This window comes from Acomys minous (genome assembly GCF_964271855.1).
Source record: "Acomys minous genome assembly, chromosome: 1".
Lineage (NCBI taxonomy): Eukaryota > Metazoa > Chordata > Mammalia > Rodentia > Muridae > Acomys > Acomys minous.
The window spans coordinates 97,715,664-97,732,664 of record NC_140483.1 but is presented as its reverse complement, the minus strand read 5'-3'; the positions used below and the strand labels follow the sequence as shown (position 1 = coordinate 97,732,664).

The following is a 17,001-nucleotide window of genomic DNA, read 5'->3' as shown; positions in this document are numbered from 1 at the left end:
CAAGAAGCCCCAGCAGGCCACCCTCTGGATCACAGCAAGCAAGTGTAGAAGGACTGGAGGCGGGGTAGGGGGTGGGGGGTGGGGGAAGGGGTCTCCCTCGCTCCTCTGCAACCACCTCTGCTCTTCTTACTATTGGCCATAATGGCTTCTTCCTGGTCTTGAACTAGAGAACCCAGGCCTGTCTCGGAGGCTCTACACTAGAGAATGCTCTCATCCACGGACTTCTGTGGCTCCCTCGTTTCCCCTGTAAGTCCCTCCTGAGTCACTGTTCTTGCGACTTTACACTGGCTGAGCACACCTAAACTTCAGCCTGCACTTGGGACCCTGTAGCCTATCCTTGCTTTGTTTTTCTCTTGAGTATGAACCACTAATGCACGATATTTTTCTTATTTTTGTCTACCTCCAAACCGTGGCAAGCTATGTTGTATTTCTTGTTTACTGTTGCTTAAATCACCCCATCTGTCCAGAGAGTGCTCAAAACACTGACTGAATTAGAGAAATTTTCAGAATTGCTTGTCTTACCCCAACCAAAAAAAAAAAAAAAGCCGTGGGAAAAGGGAGGGTGTAGCCCAAAATAACTGCAACAGGGAAGAGCCATGATGAGTTTTCATTTATTAGTCACAGTTTTCTGACTGCATTCTTGACAGCTTTCTGGGCTCAAAACAGGTACGAATGCAGCAGGCAGAGTTCATTTACGTGTTGAGTGGTTCGTCTCTTGCTTTTGAGTCTCTGCTCTCTTGGAGTCCTAAGAGAACTGCATCAGCCTCCAGTATAGTTGTATCTGTGGTCCCACCCAGGAACCGAGATGTCAGCTCAAGATCCAGTAGCCGCAGCCGGACCCTCGTGCCCCTCTGGTACTTCCTAAATAGTAAGAACAATACTCCATTAATTCTGCAGGTCACACGTGAGCAGACTTGAAAATGAAATGCAAATTCTAATTTTTAGTTTTATTAGTTCAAACTCTGGAAGTTCACACTAGTATGTGAGAAACAGTTGTGTCTGATTTTCCAGTGTATTAGAATTTCTAACTTAAAGTTTCCTCTAAAGATTTTATTTTCTGGGCTGGGCAGTGGTGATGCATGCCTTTAATCCCAAGACTTGGGAGGCAGAGGCAGCTGGATCACTGTGAGTTCGAGGCCAGCCTGGTCTATAAAGCGACTCCAGGACAGCCAGGGATACACAGAGAAACCCTGTCTCGAAAAACAAAAGCAAAAAACAAACAAACAAAATATTTTACTTTCCTCATTTATTTAGTGTGTGGTGTATGGACATACTTATGTGGGTAAACTGATGAAGCAGCCTGCCTCTTTCTTAGGCTTGAAGGCCATCTTATAGTAAAGACAATCTAGGTTCATTCCTGTTTATGATTAAATCTATGTCTCAAGGATTGAGCTATGCCCCATATGTAACTTTAACTACAAATGGTTCTATCCTGCCTGTTCCAGGAAATGGCAGCCATGCCTTTGTTTCAAAGGGTTATTATGACCATTGTGTTATGACCACCTGTTGTTATAACCACCTTAATTAGACCACCTTACAACCATGTCTTCGTTTCAGAAGGTTATTATGTAACTTTGCTTTTTTTTTATATGGCAAATCTCCCATATGGAACCCCCTACTCCTAAACTAAAAAACAAAACAAAACAAAACAAAAAACCAAAAAACCACTAAACCAAACCAAACCCCTGTATCTCACTCATGTTCAATGCCTCTCTCTTGAACCCCACCTTAGGGGGAGATAGCCTATGTACATGACTAAGAAAGCTTTCTTTAATTAATTGCTTGCTTTAGCTGATTTGGCCATGCTTTGGGTAGATGATCTTTCTCCCTGCATTTGTGGGATTAACAATACGTATGCATTTGTGCAGGTACATATAAACATATGTATGTGTGTGTGCGCACATGCCCACAGAGGCCAGAGATCAATGCCAGGTGTCTTTCCTAGGTTATTCTCTTAGTTTCTCAGACAGGGCCCCCTTACTGAGCCCAAGGCTCATCAATAGGCTAGGCTGGCTTTGGGCTCCATTTGTCTCTAGCTCTCCTCCAATCACTGCTGCCATACAAAGCTTTTATGATGGCTCTGGGGAGCCACATCCAGGCCCTTATATGTGCACAGCAGGCACTTTACTGACTGAATCATCTTCCAAGCTCTCTGCTTATTCATTCACTGCTTTTCTGAAATAGGGTATCATGTAGCCAAGGCTAGCCCTAATTATCCTAATTCCAAGCACTGGGATTAAAAATGTGTACCACCACACTCAGCTATTTAAATATTTTATACTATAATAAAATGTATTCAATTCTGAAATGTGAACAAGTCAGTTCTTAAAACTATCATTTATTTTACTATCATTTATTAGTAAAGACAGTATCAAGGAAGAAAAACACAAGTACTTATCTTCTTAAAGTTGTAAAGTTTCAAATAAAATAAAATATTACAAATGTAACATGCATAAATTTCCAAGTGTGAAGTACCCAACATCTGGGACAGACTGTACCAACCAGTAGTAAAACACAAAGGCAGTTGGAGAAACCTGAAAGACAGCATGTGACTGGACTAAGCCAGACACAGAAAGTGTTGTATAGTCTCCTTTACATGCAAACCAGAAAGGCTGAACTCACAGAAACGGCAAGGAGAATGGTAGTTGTCAGAGACTGGCTGTCTGTGGGGCTTGGAAAGGTGTCAGTCAAAGAACAGGGAGTTACAGTTACACCACCGTGGCCATAGTAGTAATGTTTTATGTTCATGAAAACAGCTGAGTGTTAACACCAAGTGTGTAAGTCATGAATGAAGGGCTCTCTAACAGGCCCACACATTACAAACATGGTGCCGGAAGGTTTTGGCCTTTCCCCACTTCCTCTCTCTTGCTAAACCATTCAACTGCCTGTCCAATCAGGACATACCAACTCCCAGTAGCACAGACTCCTCCTTTTTCTCTTTAAACACCGCTTCTACAGACACACACACTGCTGCCATTTCCTATCTATTGGCAGCTTCCCCACATTTGTCCTTCTCGGGTACTACATCTCTGAGCTGAGAACATGGTGTCCAGGTGTATTCTGTACCAACTCCGAGTCCCTCCATCCCCCTGTCCGCCTACTTACATTGGTGTCAAGACTCAGATGATGACTCCTTCCACTGAGTGTCAGGCATCCCCACTCTGTCTTGTTGGGGGCAGGAGGAGACATCCTATCCAGCCTTCAGCAGCCACGGCAGGTCCCCATGGACAGCAGCAAGCCAGGCCTCTCTGAACCAAGCTGACACTTCGCAGCTCCTTTCCCCTTGCCTCTCCCTATATAGCATCCACTTTAAGGCCTGTCCTCTTAGCTTCCTCTGCAGTAAACGCTTTCCTCTCCTTCCCTAGAAGTACACAATTCTGTGTGGCCTTGTTCTCTCAGCTCTCGCCTGCCGTCTGTCCGTCCAGTCTGCTTCTGTAACCAGCTCCCTCCAGAAGCTCTCCCCCCACAGCTGCCTGCTTTGTCTTTTCCTCTAGTGAAGCTCCTCGTGCAGCTCGCACAGACACAGGAGCCCGACATCTCTTATATCCTGCACTGTTCTATACTTCAAAAGTCTGTTATCTCCACTTTCAACTCCTAAAAACCTTTAAAACTACTTTTTATTATTATTTTGGGGTTTTGAGACAGGGTTTCTCTGTGTAGTCCTGGCTGTCCTGGACTCACTTTGTAGACCAGGTTGGCCTCGAACTCACAGTGATCCACCTGCCTCTGCCTGCCTGAGTGCTAACTACTAACTTATAATTCATTTAATGACAAGCTTTATTAGCCTCTGTACATGTATTAAAGTTAAGTCTAAAATACATAAATAAGACGTACTGGAATGATGGTCTACAAACTCTTCAGAGATGGGCTGAATATTGCATTTAAAATGTGTAAGCTTTCCATTATAGACATACCTAACAAAAATCCCATGGTCTCCAAAGAAGACAGGACACAATGCCCCCACCTGGATTATGGTAACACTAACCACTTGTCTACACTGCCCTATGCCTCACCTGCTGCCAGGGCTCTGCTCCAACTATAAACACTTTTGGGTTAATTGACCTGATCTACTCTGTGAGGTCAATTTTCCCAAGTTCCTCTACAGGAAAATTCTCTCGGACCTGGGTCTGACAGCCAAAGGCCCACTGCCCTGGTGGACAGCCAAAGGCCTATGACCACTGCCCCATAGGACAGCCAAAGGCCTATGACCACTGCCCAGCCATCAAGACCACAGGAGCCTCTGGCGACTGTCTAAATAATGGAAAGTTTCTATCATTTTAATCGGTACATAGGCCATTTAGATTATACCTTCCACTATAACTGCCCTATGCAGATCTCTGATGATATTGACTGGCCTGCCCACACCCACACCGATCACTTCCCAGGAGCCTGGGCTCTCACCTCATCACGTTCTTCGCTCACCCCCCTCCCTCACCCATAGATAGAGTATGTAGTCAGTCCTCCAGACCCCTCCTAACGCCACGCTTAACGTGAGCATTCAAAGGCTTCTCTTTTCCCACTGCTTTCTCCTCATTCTCTCATGCCCTATTCCCTTTTCAAAATTAACGTAAAATTTGCCTTTCCCAGCAAAGGCTCCCACTACAGTGCTACACCCCTCCTGCTCCTTCCCCAGCCTCCATCTGTAGCCTTTCCCACTCTCCAAAATCCCAACCCCTAGATAGTACACCTTCTGCCTACATCTTCAACCCCTTAGCCTGCCTTAGAGCCCTCAAACCCCATCATTATTCACTCTCTTTTATCCAAGCAGTGTCTGCACCCCACCTGTTCACCCCACAGTACCCTTTCAACACAGGACAATATTCACTACCTACATCACACATGCACCCTAGTGCAAACCCCTCTATCCTTTCTCTAAACCCACAACTCTCACCCCGAGAGAGAAAACCTTTCTATATAACCTCACCTAAACCCACAATGCATGCCAGTCGACTAACTCCACCTCCACTACACGAACTCCTACCTTTTCCTAGGAAGGCGCTTTAACATGTGTAAATGCAAATTATAAAGTTCTAAGAAAGTGTTTTAAGGTCCGAGGATATAAAAGTTTTAACTGTAAGAGTGTGTAAATGCAAATCATAAAGGCCTATGGTCTGGAAATATGAAAGCTTAAGTAAATTATGAGGGTTTGAGAAAGTAATTGATGGTGTATGAAAAATTGTTTCAGGTTTCTTCTCTCCTTTATGCTATTGTTTGGGTCCCCAAACTTTTACTATGACTCAATGACATCAGTCTCCTGCCTTTTCTACAGTGTAGATTTCAGTACAGATTACAAACAATGGCAAAATTTTCATCTCTTTTTATAGACTTCAGGAAATTTACCTAAATCCACCTCTCACAGGTCAAATGGACTCCAGAGAACTACTCTTATCAATCAACAATCTAAACTTCCTTACCTGCCTATTCCTGGGGGTGGGATCCCTCCCTACTTTTCCTCGGTTTGGGAATCCCCTCCCCCAACGACTAAAACCTTGGATCTAAAAGTTTCAAGTGTACAGCCAAGAGAATTTTTTTATGTAACTCCTTAACTTTACTTTCTGTCTCTAGTCTATCTGATTTCAAATCAAATGCAAACTGCTCCAGCACTTCACCAGCCCCAGATGGTCCCTCTGAATCTACATCCTAAAGGGCTCCAAAATGGCTACCGCCACCACGTCCATGGTCCAGTCTCACAAACTACTCCAATGCTGCCTGCACTGCCCTAGCCCAGATGGTCCTGCAAAGCCCGGACAGGCTGCTCTTCCCAACCTTGACCACCATTCCAGCTTCCTTGAGTCTCTAACCACAACTCACTAATACTATCAGGAAGCAAGCAGAGAGAATGATGCTACCTACCCAATAAAAACACCAAAAAGGCGGGAATGAAGGGCTCTCTAACAAGGCCCAAACATTGGAAACATGGCGCCAGCAGGTTTTGTCCTTTCCCCTTCCCTCTCCCTCGGTAAACTGTCAGGTTACACTCTTAAAGCTAGCCTCCCTGGTCTAGTTCCTTATTTGGCCACTGACTCATTCCTGAGACCAAACACCAGGATCCAGCAATCAAAGTTTACTCTTTGGCTACACTGGCTAACCTGTCCAGTCAGGACTCTCCTGACATCCTAGCACAGACTTCCCACTTTTTCCTTAAAACCCACTCCTGCAGAGACACCTGCTGACTGCCTTTGCTGGATCCAGAGGCAGCGCCTCCTCACTTGTCCCTCTGAGGTTTAAAAAAAAAAAAAATCTCCTTTGTACCAAGTAGTGTGTGGTGGAGTGATGGGAGAGAAGGAAAGGAGCAACTGGTGGAGAAATGGAAGAGAAAGAGAAGCCAAATGGTTTGTGTGCTGTGACGAGAGGCAGAGCCAGAGAAGCAAAGGCAGGTGCTGCTCTTGCTCCTTGGGAAATGGTGAATTGCACTGTCCATCAATAGAGCCAGTAACAACTGAAAGTGCCAATGAGCCTGTGCCTTCTTCCTTTGAGAAAACAGAACACTGTGCGAGTTGCTGTGCCTCCCAGAGCTGCATCCTAGCCCAGGAAGAAGAGCAGTGCCTGCAGAATGGAGACCCATGACAGCTGGGACAGGTTCTGCCGTTTACTTCTCATTACTGGTCTATGTGCTAATCTCTCTAGTTGGTTGTGGTGGTTCAACCATGAGACTGGACACCTCTATGCTGAATTATAGTTTTAATGTCCTGTGTTTAACTTTGACCAGGGATTTATTTCCTTTGGCATCTTTGGGTTGGACAAACATCGAAGACACCCAGAGGCCCTGCCTGCCACATGTCCCGCCTGCAGCAGGAGCCACTAGGATGAGCAAGTATCCACGGTGGACAGATGGGAGAGAAAGCTGGATGGTTTGAGCACCATGAAGAGAGGTGGAACTGGAGATGTGAGGGAGGAGAGGAACAGCCTGATAGGAGCCATTCTGCCACCTGAGGCCATGGTGAAGTGCCAGGCCATACTGATGCTGAGGCCGTACTGATGTCTATGGCCACGCAGCAGCAGGGGTCTGGGTCATTGTCTATGGTCCATGTTACCACCAAAGGCTGTGTAGATGTGCTTGGTCTGGGATGCTATCTGGAACCGTGTTGATATCCAAGGGCTGCACAGAGCTGGCCCGACTCCTCGCCAGCTTTGGCATCTTATGAACTACAGGGGCAGTGCTGGGAAGCTCGCTCTATTGGTGTAAGTGTGGGAGAGCTGACCAGCTGACCATCTCAGTTACCGCCCAGGCCCAGATCCAGAGCTATGAGTTGGCCCTCCCAAAATCTACCCCATCTATGAACTGCTGCAAGTACGTGAAGGGACCTGTCTTGCAGATCCAAAGCTGCAGGCTCTCCACACAAATGGTTATCTGAGAGGAGTACAAGTGAAGATCCAGTACTGGTGGTGTGGGAGGAGCTAGAGGCCCTGAACCAGACTAATGACTCATAGCAACGCACATCTGCAAATAAAGACGTATTGTCAAAAGGGTATACTATGTGACATACTATGACACACTGCAGAGTCCATGGCAAATGTTCTGGATCTGCTTTGTTTTTTTTTTTGGGGGGGGGGGTCATTTTGTTGCTTTAAAACATTTTTATTTCTATTTTTATTTTCCTTTGGAGAAGAGAGGTTGCAAGGGTGGAGGGAAGATATGAAAGAATGGTAAGGTAAATGGGATTTGGGTACATAACATGAAATTCACAGAGAACCAGTAAGAAGTAAGAAAAAAAAAACAGAAAGCCATTAGTGAACTAAGCAAAATATGTAAAACCAGATGTCATTATAATATTGAATTATGTAATATTATCAAATGAAAAACTAATAATGACCTGCCTTTTTTCTTTCTTTCTTTCTTTCTTTTTTTTTTTTTCTCATTTTCCTTTGGTGGTAGGTTAGGTTCCAGAAAACATTTTTTAAAAGATTACTTTTAGTCTGTGCGTATGTGTGGACATGTCTGTGTGCAGGTGCCTCAGAGGCCAGAGGCACCTGATCCTCCTGCAGCTGGACTTATAGGCACTTGTGAGCTGCCCCATGTGGGAGCTGGGAGTCAGCCTGAGGTCATCTGCAAGAGCAGCACACTCTTGTAAGAGGTAAGCATCTCTCCAGCTCTGGAAACTATAAATCTTTAAAGAATGAGACACTTCAATACCATAAGATTATTTGTTTACTTTCTTACCTGTGGAGTGCTGAGAATCACACTTACGGCTGCATGTATGCTAGGTAAATGCTTACCAATAACCTCCAACCATGCCACGTTTATCACTTAATTTTAAAATTATCTTACATAAACAATGTGTTCAGAAAGTTCACTGGAAAATGGTGTTGGTAAACCTATGACTACTCTCCCAAATGTCTGCTCATACTTTCTAGAGGTTTATGAATGGCCACCAAGTAAACATTTATGTTGTTTAGCTGTTTTGAAGTTAACCTTTTTCTTTCTGATAATAGAAGTGAACGTGTGTGTGTGTGTGTGTGTGTGTGTGTGTGTGTGTGTAATTAGAAACAATGAAGTCAGTCACATTTTCTAGCCCCTTCTCCCATGTATAAACAGTAAGATTACATAGTCTATCTTTATTTAAACAAATTAGGTATCAAGACTATCAAGGCACAGCTTTAAATCCTTTGCAAACAGCCATTATGCTCATACTGCATATGAGTCGATCGCTCACTGGGAATGAAGGTTAACACAAGCACGGTAGGCTGAGCACTTCTTGTCTACATTACAAGGAGCTGCAATGTGTGTTCTGGTAGATCCATTTGTCCTCACTGCACTGCGGTTTACTGCTTAGATGGCAGTGTGATCCTGGGAGAGCAGGGCCTAAAAAACGAGGCCGACTAAAGTCTTATGCAATGGCCAACTTTATTCAGAGCTCAGACAATGTATATACTCTGAGGGCTAAGAAGAATCACGTGTAAGGTGTTCAATCACAAAGACAAGCCACACGTGGCAAAGACAGGTTTTCTATAGAGACATAGGAATAACAACAGCTGGAGTAAACTCATTCCTGCCCACTATACCTGGGAGGAGCACAAAACACATTCTAAGAACAATTCCATGTTTTTGAAGAAACCGAGGCCACAAGACTCTAGTCTTCTCACACGCACTTGAATTCCCTCATATGGCTCCATTCTTGGACTGTGTTCAACACATTGTCAGTGATTTGTTCAACCAGCTTTTGCTCATATGGGCCGCTCTTTGCCTCTTCCCTATAACATCCAACTAGTTATTTGGTTTTGCTCATTATTTAACAAGTATTTCTTTGGCTTAGTCCTTCAGGTTTCATCATCTCTGGACATGAGGGCTGCCATTCTCTTCTTGGAGCTCGGGCCTCAGGGTGTACTCTACACCTGTACACCTCTTGTCAGCCTGGGCCTCAGGGTGCACTCTACACCTGCACACCTCTTGTCAGCCTGGGCCTCAGGGTGCACTCTATACCTGTACACCTCTTGTCAGCCTGGGCCTCAGGGTGCACTCTACACCTGTACACCTCTTGTCAGCCTGGGCCTCAGGGTGCACTCTACACCTGTACACCTCTTGTCAGCCTGGGTCTCAGGGTGTACTCTACACCTGTACACCTCTTGTCAGCCTGGGCCTCAGGGTGTACTCTACACCTGTACACCTCTTGTCAGCCTGGGCCTCAGGGTGTACTCTACACCTGTACACCTCTTGTCAGCCTGGGTCTCAGGGTGCACTCTACACCTGTACACCTCTTGTCAGCCTGGGTCTCAGGGTGCACTCTACACCTGTACACCACTTGTCAGCCTGGGTCTCAGGGTGCACTCTACACCTGTACACCTCTTGTCAGCCTGGGTCTCAGGGTGTACTCTACACCTGTACACCTCTTGTCAGCCTGGCCTCAGGGTGTACTCTACACCTGTACACCTCTTGTCAGCCTGGGCCTCAGGGTGTACTCTACACCTGTACACCTCTTGTCAGCCTGGGCCTCAGGGTGTACTCTACACCTGTACACCTCTTGTCAGCCTGGCCTCAGGGTGCACTCTACACCTGTACACCTCTTGTCAGCCTGGGCCTCAGGGTGTACTCTACACCTGTACACCTCTTGTCAGCCTGGGCCTCAGGGTGTACTCTACACCTGTACACCTCTTGTCAGCCTGGCCTCAGGGTGTACTCTACACCTGTACACCTCTTGTCAGCCTGGCCTCAGGGTGTACTCTACACCTGTACATCTCTTGTCAGCCTGGGTCTCAGGGTACACTCTACACCTGTACACCTCTTGTCAGCCTGGGTCTCAGGGTGCACTCTACACCTGTACACCTCTTGTCAGCCTGGGTCTCAGGGTGCACTCTACACCTGTACACCTCTTGTCAGCCTGGGCCTCAGGGTGTACTCTACACCTGTACACCTCTTGTCAGCCTGGCCTCAGGGTGCACTCTACACCTGTACACCTCTTGTCAGCCTGGCCTCAGGGTGTACTCTACACCTGTACACCTCTTGTCAGCCTGGGCCTCAGGGTGTACTCTACACCTGTACACCTCTTGTCAGCCTGGCCTCAGGGTGTACTCTACACCTGTACACCTCTTGTCAGCCTGGCCTCAGGGTGTACTCTACACCTGTACACCTCTTGTCAGCCTGGGCCTCAGGGTGCACTCTACACCTGTACACCTCTTGTCAGCCTGGGCCTCAGGGTGCACTCTACACCTGTACACCTCTTGTCAGCCTGGCCTCAGGGTGTACTCTACACCTGTACACCTCTTGTCAGCCTGGCCTCAGGGTGTACTCTACACCTGTACACCTCTTGTCAGCCTGGCCTCAGGGTGCACTCTACACCTGTACACCTCTTGTCAGCCTGGCCTCAGGGTGTACTCTACACCTGTACACCTCTTGTCAGCCTGGGCCTCAGGGTGTACTCTACACCTGTACACCTCTTGTCAGCCTGGGCCTCAGAGTGTACTCTACACCTGTACACCTCTTGTCAGCCTGGGCCTCAGGGTGTACTCTACACCTGTACACCTCTTGTCAGCCTGGCCTCAGGGTGTACTCTACACCTGTACACCTCTTGTCAGCCTGGGCCTCAGGGTGTACTCTACACCTGTACACCTCTTGTCAGCCTGGGCCTCAGGGTGCACTCTACACCTGTACACCTCTTGTCAGCCTGGGCCTCAGGGTGTACTCTACACCTGTACACCTCTTGTCAGCCTGGGCCTCAGGGTGTACTCTACACCTGTACACCTCTTTTCAGCACTGCTTGGCCCTTTGTTCTACCTGTATTGAATCTTTAGTATCCAGGTGGAACACACCAAATATGGCTTATACTCATTTCCCTCCTCAGAACAGAGTCTATTGTTTGAATTGTCATGAAAGAAAGAGCTTTGCAGTCATAGACATAGGCGCACCTTTGAGCTCTGCTACCAATTTTTGGTAAGCTGCTCTCTGTGGCCCACAGTTTCTGTACCTATGTCACAGAGAGTGCAGTTACTTTGAAGGTTTGCTTAAGATTAAACTGGATAATAGGATATAACAATATATATTAACACATGGGTTGAGTGTGGTGTTACATGGTTTTAATCCCAGCAATCAGGAGGCAGAGAGGTAGGTCTCTGAGTTTGAGGCCAGTCTGCTCTACAGGAAGTTCCACGCCAGCCAAGTCTACATAGTGAGAACTTTCCTCAAGAAACCAAATCAAAGCCAGGTGTGGTGGCTCACACCTTTTATCCTGACACTCTGGAAGGCAGAGGCAGGCAGATCTCTCTGAGTTTGAGGCCAGCCTGGTCTACAATGTGAGTTCCAAGCCAGTCAAACCTACATAATAAGACTCTATCTCAAACAAAGAAACAGGAAGAACAAAATCAAACCAACTAACCAAACAAAAACCACAAACTCACCACAGAAAACATTGGTGCCCTTCCTTTCCGTGTACTAGGTATGGATGGTCTCTATGGAAATGCCTGATTCATCAGGTGATGCACGCTGTCTACACAGGATCTGGACACTGTTGTGTTTATCTCTGTAACACAGGGTCTGACACTGTCCTGCATTTATCTCTGTATTCTTATAGAGTCAATATGACAAGTACTCAACTCTTGGGGTCTGAAAAGGTGGCTCAGTTGGTAGAGTGCTCACTAGCAAGTACAACACCCTGTGTTTTGGTTCTTAGCACCGATAAGCTGAGTTTATTATGGAGGGGCACACCTGTAAACCCAGCACTTGGGAGGTGGAAGCAGGAAGATCAGTGGTTCAATGTAATCCTTAGCTACATAGCAAGTTCAATGGCTGCCTCAAAAAAAGTACTTAACAGTGGTCTTGAATTTTGCCGTAATGTAGACTGGTAGTTACTTGATCATTCTGGACTTGCCTTGTCTACTACCTAGCACACAGTGGCTCATGGATGGGATTTGTTTCCCCTTCCCAGTCACTTGGGTTGTTTCTGTACTTATTTTAAGAGTATTACTCATTGGGTAGCTGTAGAGTAAGATTCATGGCAGTAGGGCCAGTGATTCTTGTCTTTAAAAAAGGAATCGAGTGTGTCACACACATCTGAGAAGAAAGCTCTACTTACACCGACACTGAGGAGGCTGCTGAACAAGGTACCGCCCATATTCAGCTTTCCATTAATGTGGCTCTGTGTCACGTAAGTGGACAATTCCTAGCAGAAAATTCACACCGAAGCCCCAGGAGGGCTGAGAAATCTATGGAGGGCAATGGTTTCCCACTTTAGATGCAGTAAGTTTAATTTTAAAAAAATTTGCTTTTGTCTTTATAAGTTACGTCAATTCTACAAATTATCCCCAGTGAGCCAGTGAAGGAAAGGGAAGCCAACAGGAGACCTTATTGCGCTGAGTGACAAGCATGTGATGATGAGCCAAGCATGGAGTGCATGCCTGTTAATCCCAGGACTGAGGAGATGGAGGCTGTGAGCCATAAGTTTACGATCAGTCTGGACTACATGAAAATAAAGTCTGAGAATTCTAATGACATGAACATTAAAAGAAAATTGCACAATCAAATATACTATGCATTAACAAAACACAAAAACCTCTAAAATATCTCTGACCTGGCTTTCTGCATTCTTTATCTTCACTCTGTATTACAGCTATTTCTATATGGACATTATTGTTCCTATTAGCCATAGCCTCAAGAAACAGAGGTTACATCTTGTCTGGTGACCTTCACATGCCTGAGGAATGCTGCTCACTTCCTGCAGTCCCTTGAATAGTGTTCTTCTCTCTCTCTCTCTCTCTCTCTCTCTCTCTCTCTCTCTCTCTCTCTCTGTCTCTCACATACACACACACCAACATACTGGAAGCACTGAGGCTTGTTCAACATATACATTTGCAGATGAAATCTAAGAGAGGTCTGGCAAATGTGAGGTGGGACTTGGCAATCTGCTTTTCAAAAAGTTCCAAGGTGAATTTTGACAAGCTCCTGAGAAAACCTAGCCTAGAATTACTTTTCCTGTGTATAAACAAGTACAGGACAGGACATCCTGGGCTAGTAAAACAAGAGCAGACGACACAACTTTACTGTGACCAAGGAGGGCCTCCAAGTATAACAGGATCATCTGTACATGGTAATAGCACTATGTAAGGGAGAAGTTAGGCTAAAAGGAGTCCCTTCAGTAAAGCCCTCTCTATCAGAGGGGGTGGGACGGCCTCTCTCATGCACTCTGTCCATTCTGGGAACCCCAGGACATGAATAGATCAACATAATCAATTGGCTCCAAAGCCATACAAAGCTGGGAACCTTAAACTTTAGAATATGTTATTAAAGAGAAGGAACTCAACTACTAATGCATTTCTGAGAACTCAAATGTAATTTGAGGTGAACCTTCAGCGCTGTGGTTTTAGATAATCACTTATACTATGTAGTTGTCTTATTTAAGCTTTCCATTGTTCCATATAATGAGATTTAAAATGAATATGCCAGTAAACTCTTCCCAGACTATATGTGTAGTCTTTACATGACTGCTTTGCCCAGTGACTTTGACCTAAGCTTATAAATCCATTATGTAAAGCCACCAGTTAGTGTGGCCTCCAAGCCAGATGACCAGGATGGTGCTCAAGTCTAATGCCCCTGCGCACCTGAGTCCAGTGTTCTAACTTCCTCATTGGAACCTGAGAATAATAGTTATACCTGTCTCCTAGAGCTCTGGAAAACATAATTGTATAATCATGTAGCAAGTCCTTATGCAGGCCCATCATCATCATCATCACCATCATCAAAGACCAGATTCTCTACTAGAAGAATTAAAGACTACAAGAGCCCAGGTATAATAGTCCAGTTTATAACTAAATCAATAAAGAATTTAAAAGAAAAAAATTAGAGATTCAATAATTTGTTTAGATTTAAATCTGTAATGGTATCAACATTCCCCCTTTAGCAATGTCAGGGGATTAGTCAAGCAGTTTATAGTTGACTTTAATACCTATTCCAGTGGAGGAAACATATACCCAGTATTGTAAATCTGACTAAGAAAGCATGGTTGGGCAGCTCATCAGCCTCAAGATGAAACTACTACTATTATTTTACAAAATATACATAGTGTCACACTGCCATCTAAATTCATATCTCTATGCCCATAATTAGTGCAGTGTCCAGATCTCATCAGATAAGTCTGTTGGGCAGATAATAAGTGAATTTGGAATACTGAGCCACAAATGCAATATCAATATTACATCTCTCTCCCCGAGGCTCAGGCACCACTGCAGAAGAGGGACAGGCTGACTGTAGAAGTCAAGAAGTTGGAGAGGTCTGGAGTGAAACAACGTCATTTGGATATGAGAGTGACACTACCCTCACGTCCTTACAGCTGCTTTGGCTACCTGTATAAAACCAGGCCAATCAACATTCCAGCCTGGAAGGGGAAGAGAATTAAGGGAGTCTCGGTGGGAAATAAAGAGAGGGGAACTGTGAGAAATAGTTTTTGTTTGTTTAATATTAAAGGTAGTTAGCATGACAAGAACTCTTATTTTCTGTTTCCCTTTGCACCAATTAGCCAACTGCATCAGAGCTGAGGATGTGTTTTCATGCCCATAAGAAATGAGATATTTCCCCCTTCACTGGCTGGCAGCATTTGGGAGAGGGGACCAGGCAACACAGTAGAGCTGGCCCTGATGGTACAGGCATAGGTGAGGCAGCCCTGAGAGTGTGAGAGTGTTAGAGCTGGCCCCGCCCCTCACAGGCTGCAACACTTGGGGGGTGGGCCCCTCGCCCTGCCTGGGGAGCACAGTGGAGCTGGCTCTGGAGGTGGGGGTGGGGGTGAGCTAGCACTGAGGGCATGAGCGTGGGGGAGTTGAACCTGCCCGCTGCAGATGGCAGCACTGGGTGGCCTAACTGAGCAGTGCTGGAGAGCTCATCCAGCTGGTGTGGAGAAGGGAGAATTGATGCACTGACCAGCTTGGCTGCTACCCAGGTGCAGATTTAGGGTATGAGTTGGCCCAGCCCAAAATCTCTATCATCTGTGAAGAGGCCAGTCCTGCTGATGTATGGCTGAGGGATCTCCATGACACAGGGCTACAATGGGGGGACCCAGAGAAGCTGAAGTGAGGATACAACATTGATGGTGTCACTGAAGTCAGAGAGAGCCAGACTGATGACTCACTGCAATGAACATTTGCAAGTGAAGATGTGTGGACAGAAGGGTGTACACAGGACACACTGTGACATACTACAGCTTCCATGCTAAGATGTTTTCTATGCTTTTTAAAAAAATTGTTGTTAGTTTATTTGTATGTTTTTTTATTTTGGGGCAGAGCTTGCAAGGGCAAGGGGCAAATATGGGGGGACAGGGAGATGAGTGGGACTTGGGTGTATGATGTGAAACTCATAGGGAATCAATAAAAAGTTAAAGGCAAAAATAAATAAATAAATAAATAAATAAATAAATAAATAAATAAATAAATAAATAAAAGATCCTCTTGCCTCAGCTTTCCAAATCCTGGCAGGACTATAGTACTAAACTGGGAGACTCTGGCTTTAGACGCCTCCATCCACCCTTGCTTTGGGGCTCGCGCTCTCTGTCTGTCTGTCTGTCTGTGTATTTCTCCCCCCCCCCCACTCTCTAAGTTTTTTTGAGACAGGGTTCTCTTGTAGCCTTGGCTATCTTGGACTTGCTTGGTAGATCAGGCTAGCCTCGAACTCATGGACATCAACCTGCCTCTTCCTGACTGCTGGAATTACAAGTATGCGCCACCACAGCTGGCTGAGTCTCGTTTTCTCTCTCTCTCTCTCTCTCTCTCTCTCTCTCTCTCTCTCTCTCTCTCTCTCCCTCCCTATGCTTGCATCTATAATAAAATGGCTTCATAATGAAGACAGGAAGGAAGGAAGGAAGAAAAGAAGCAAGCAAGCAAGCAATGAGATTTTTGAAGCCACTTACATAGGCTCCAGAACCAATACAGCACATACGAGGGTTGGATCTTATCTCTTAATTATCTCATCCCTACAACATCCTAAGGATATTTTTCTTTTCCAGCTGTTTATTTTCTCTGTGTGTGCATGCACATATGTAGAGGGCAGAGGACACCCTTCAGTGGGGAGTTCTTTCCAACCACGCTAGTCATGAGCTGAGCCATCCTGCCTGCCTATCACAGTAAAAATGATTTCCAGATTCTAACTTACCTAACTCTTCACATTTAAAATGAAGGACAGTTGTAGTTTATTAAGAAAACATTTTAAGTTACATTTGAGTATTGATGTGTTGAGAGAAAAGGAGAAGTGAAAGAAAAAGAGGGTTTTACCCATTATAGCAAGGGTGGGTAATGTCTTAAAAGATAATGTCACACTTATCTCTTAAGAGTAGCTATATACAGAGGCTGGAGAGATGGCCCAGCAGTAAAGAATAGCTATATGCACACTTGTAAAATATTACAGTGTAAGAACTGAAAAGCTTTAAATTTATACTCATTGTTAGTTTTGTTTGACTTTTGCTTTTGTCTCTCTAAATAAGTTGCTCATTAAGTAGGCTTTGTTGAAGTGGGGTACCAAGAGGCAACAGAGGCAGGATAGGGAAGTAGGGAAGCAGAGGGGCAGAAGGGTCCCACCGCACACTCACCAGGGTA

At 45.4% G+C, this 17,001-nt stretch overlaps 1 protein-coding gene across 1 annotated transcript in view; it reads right to left on the bottom strand.

Annotated features, from left to right (window-relative positions):
* Positions 1–595: 595 nt before the first annotated feature.
* Positions 596–17,001, bottom strand: part of LOC311592744 (small ribosomal subunit protein bS1m) — a 101,196-nt gene continuing 84,790 nt past the window's right edge. Inside the window, exon 3 of the mRNA XM_084773498.1 lies at positions 596–861. Within this exon, the coding sequence (XP_084629624.1) occupies positions 693–861 (169 nt within the window). The 3' untranslated portion in view covers positions 596–692. The remainder of the gene's footprint in view (positions 862–17,001) is intronic.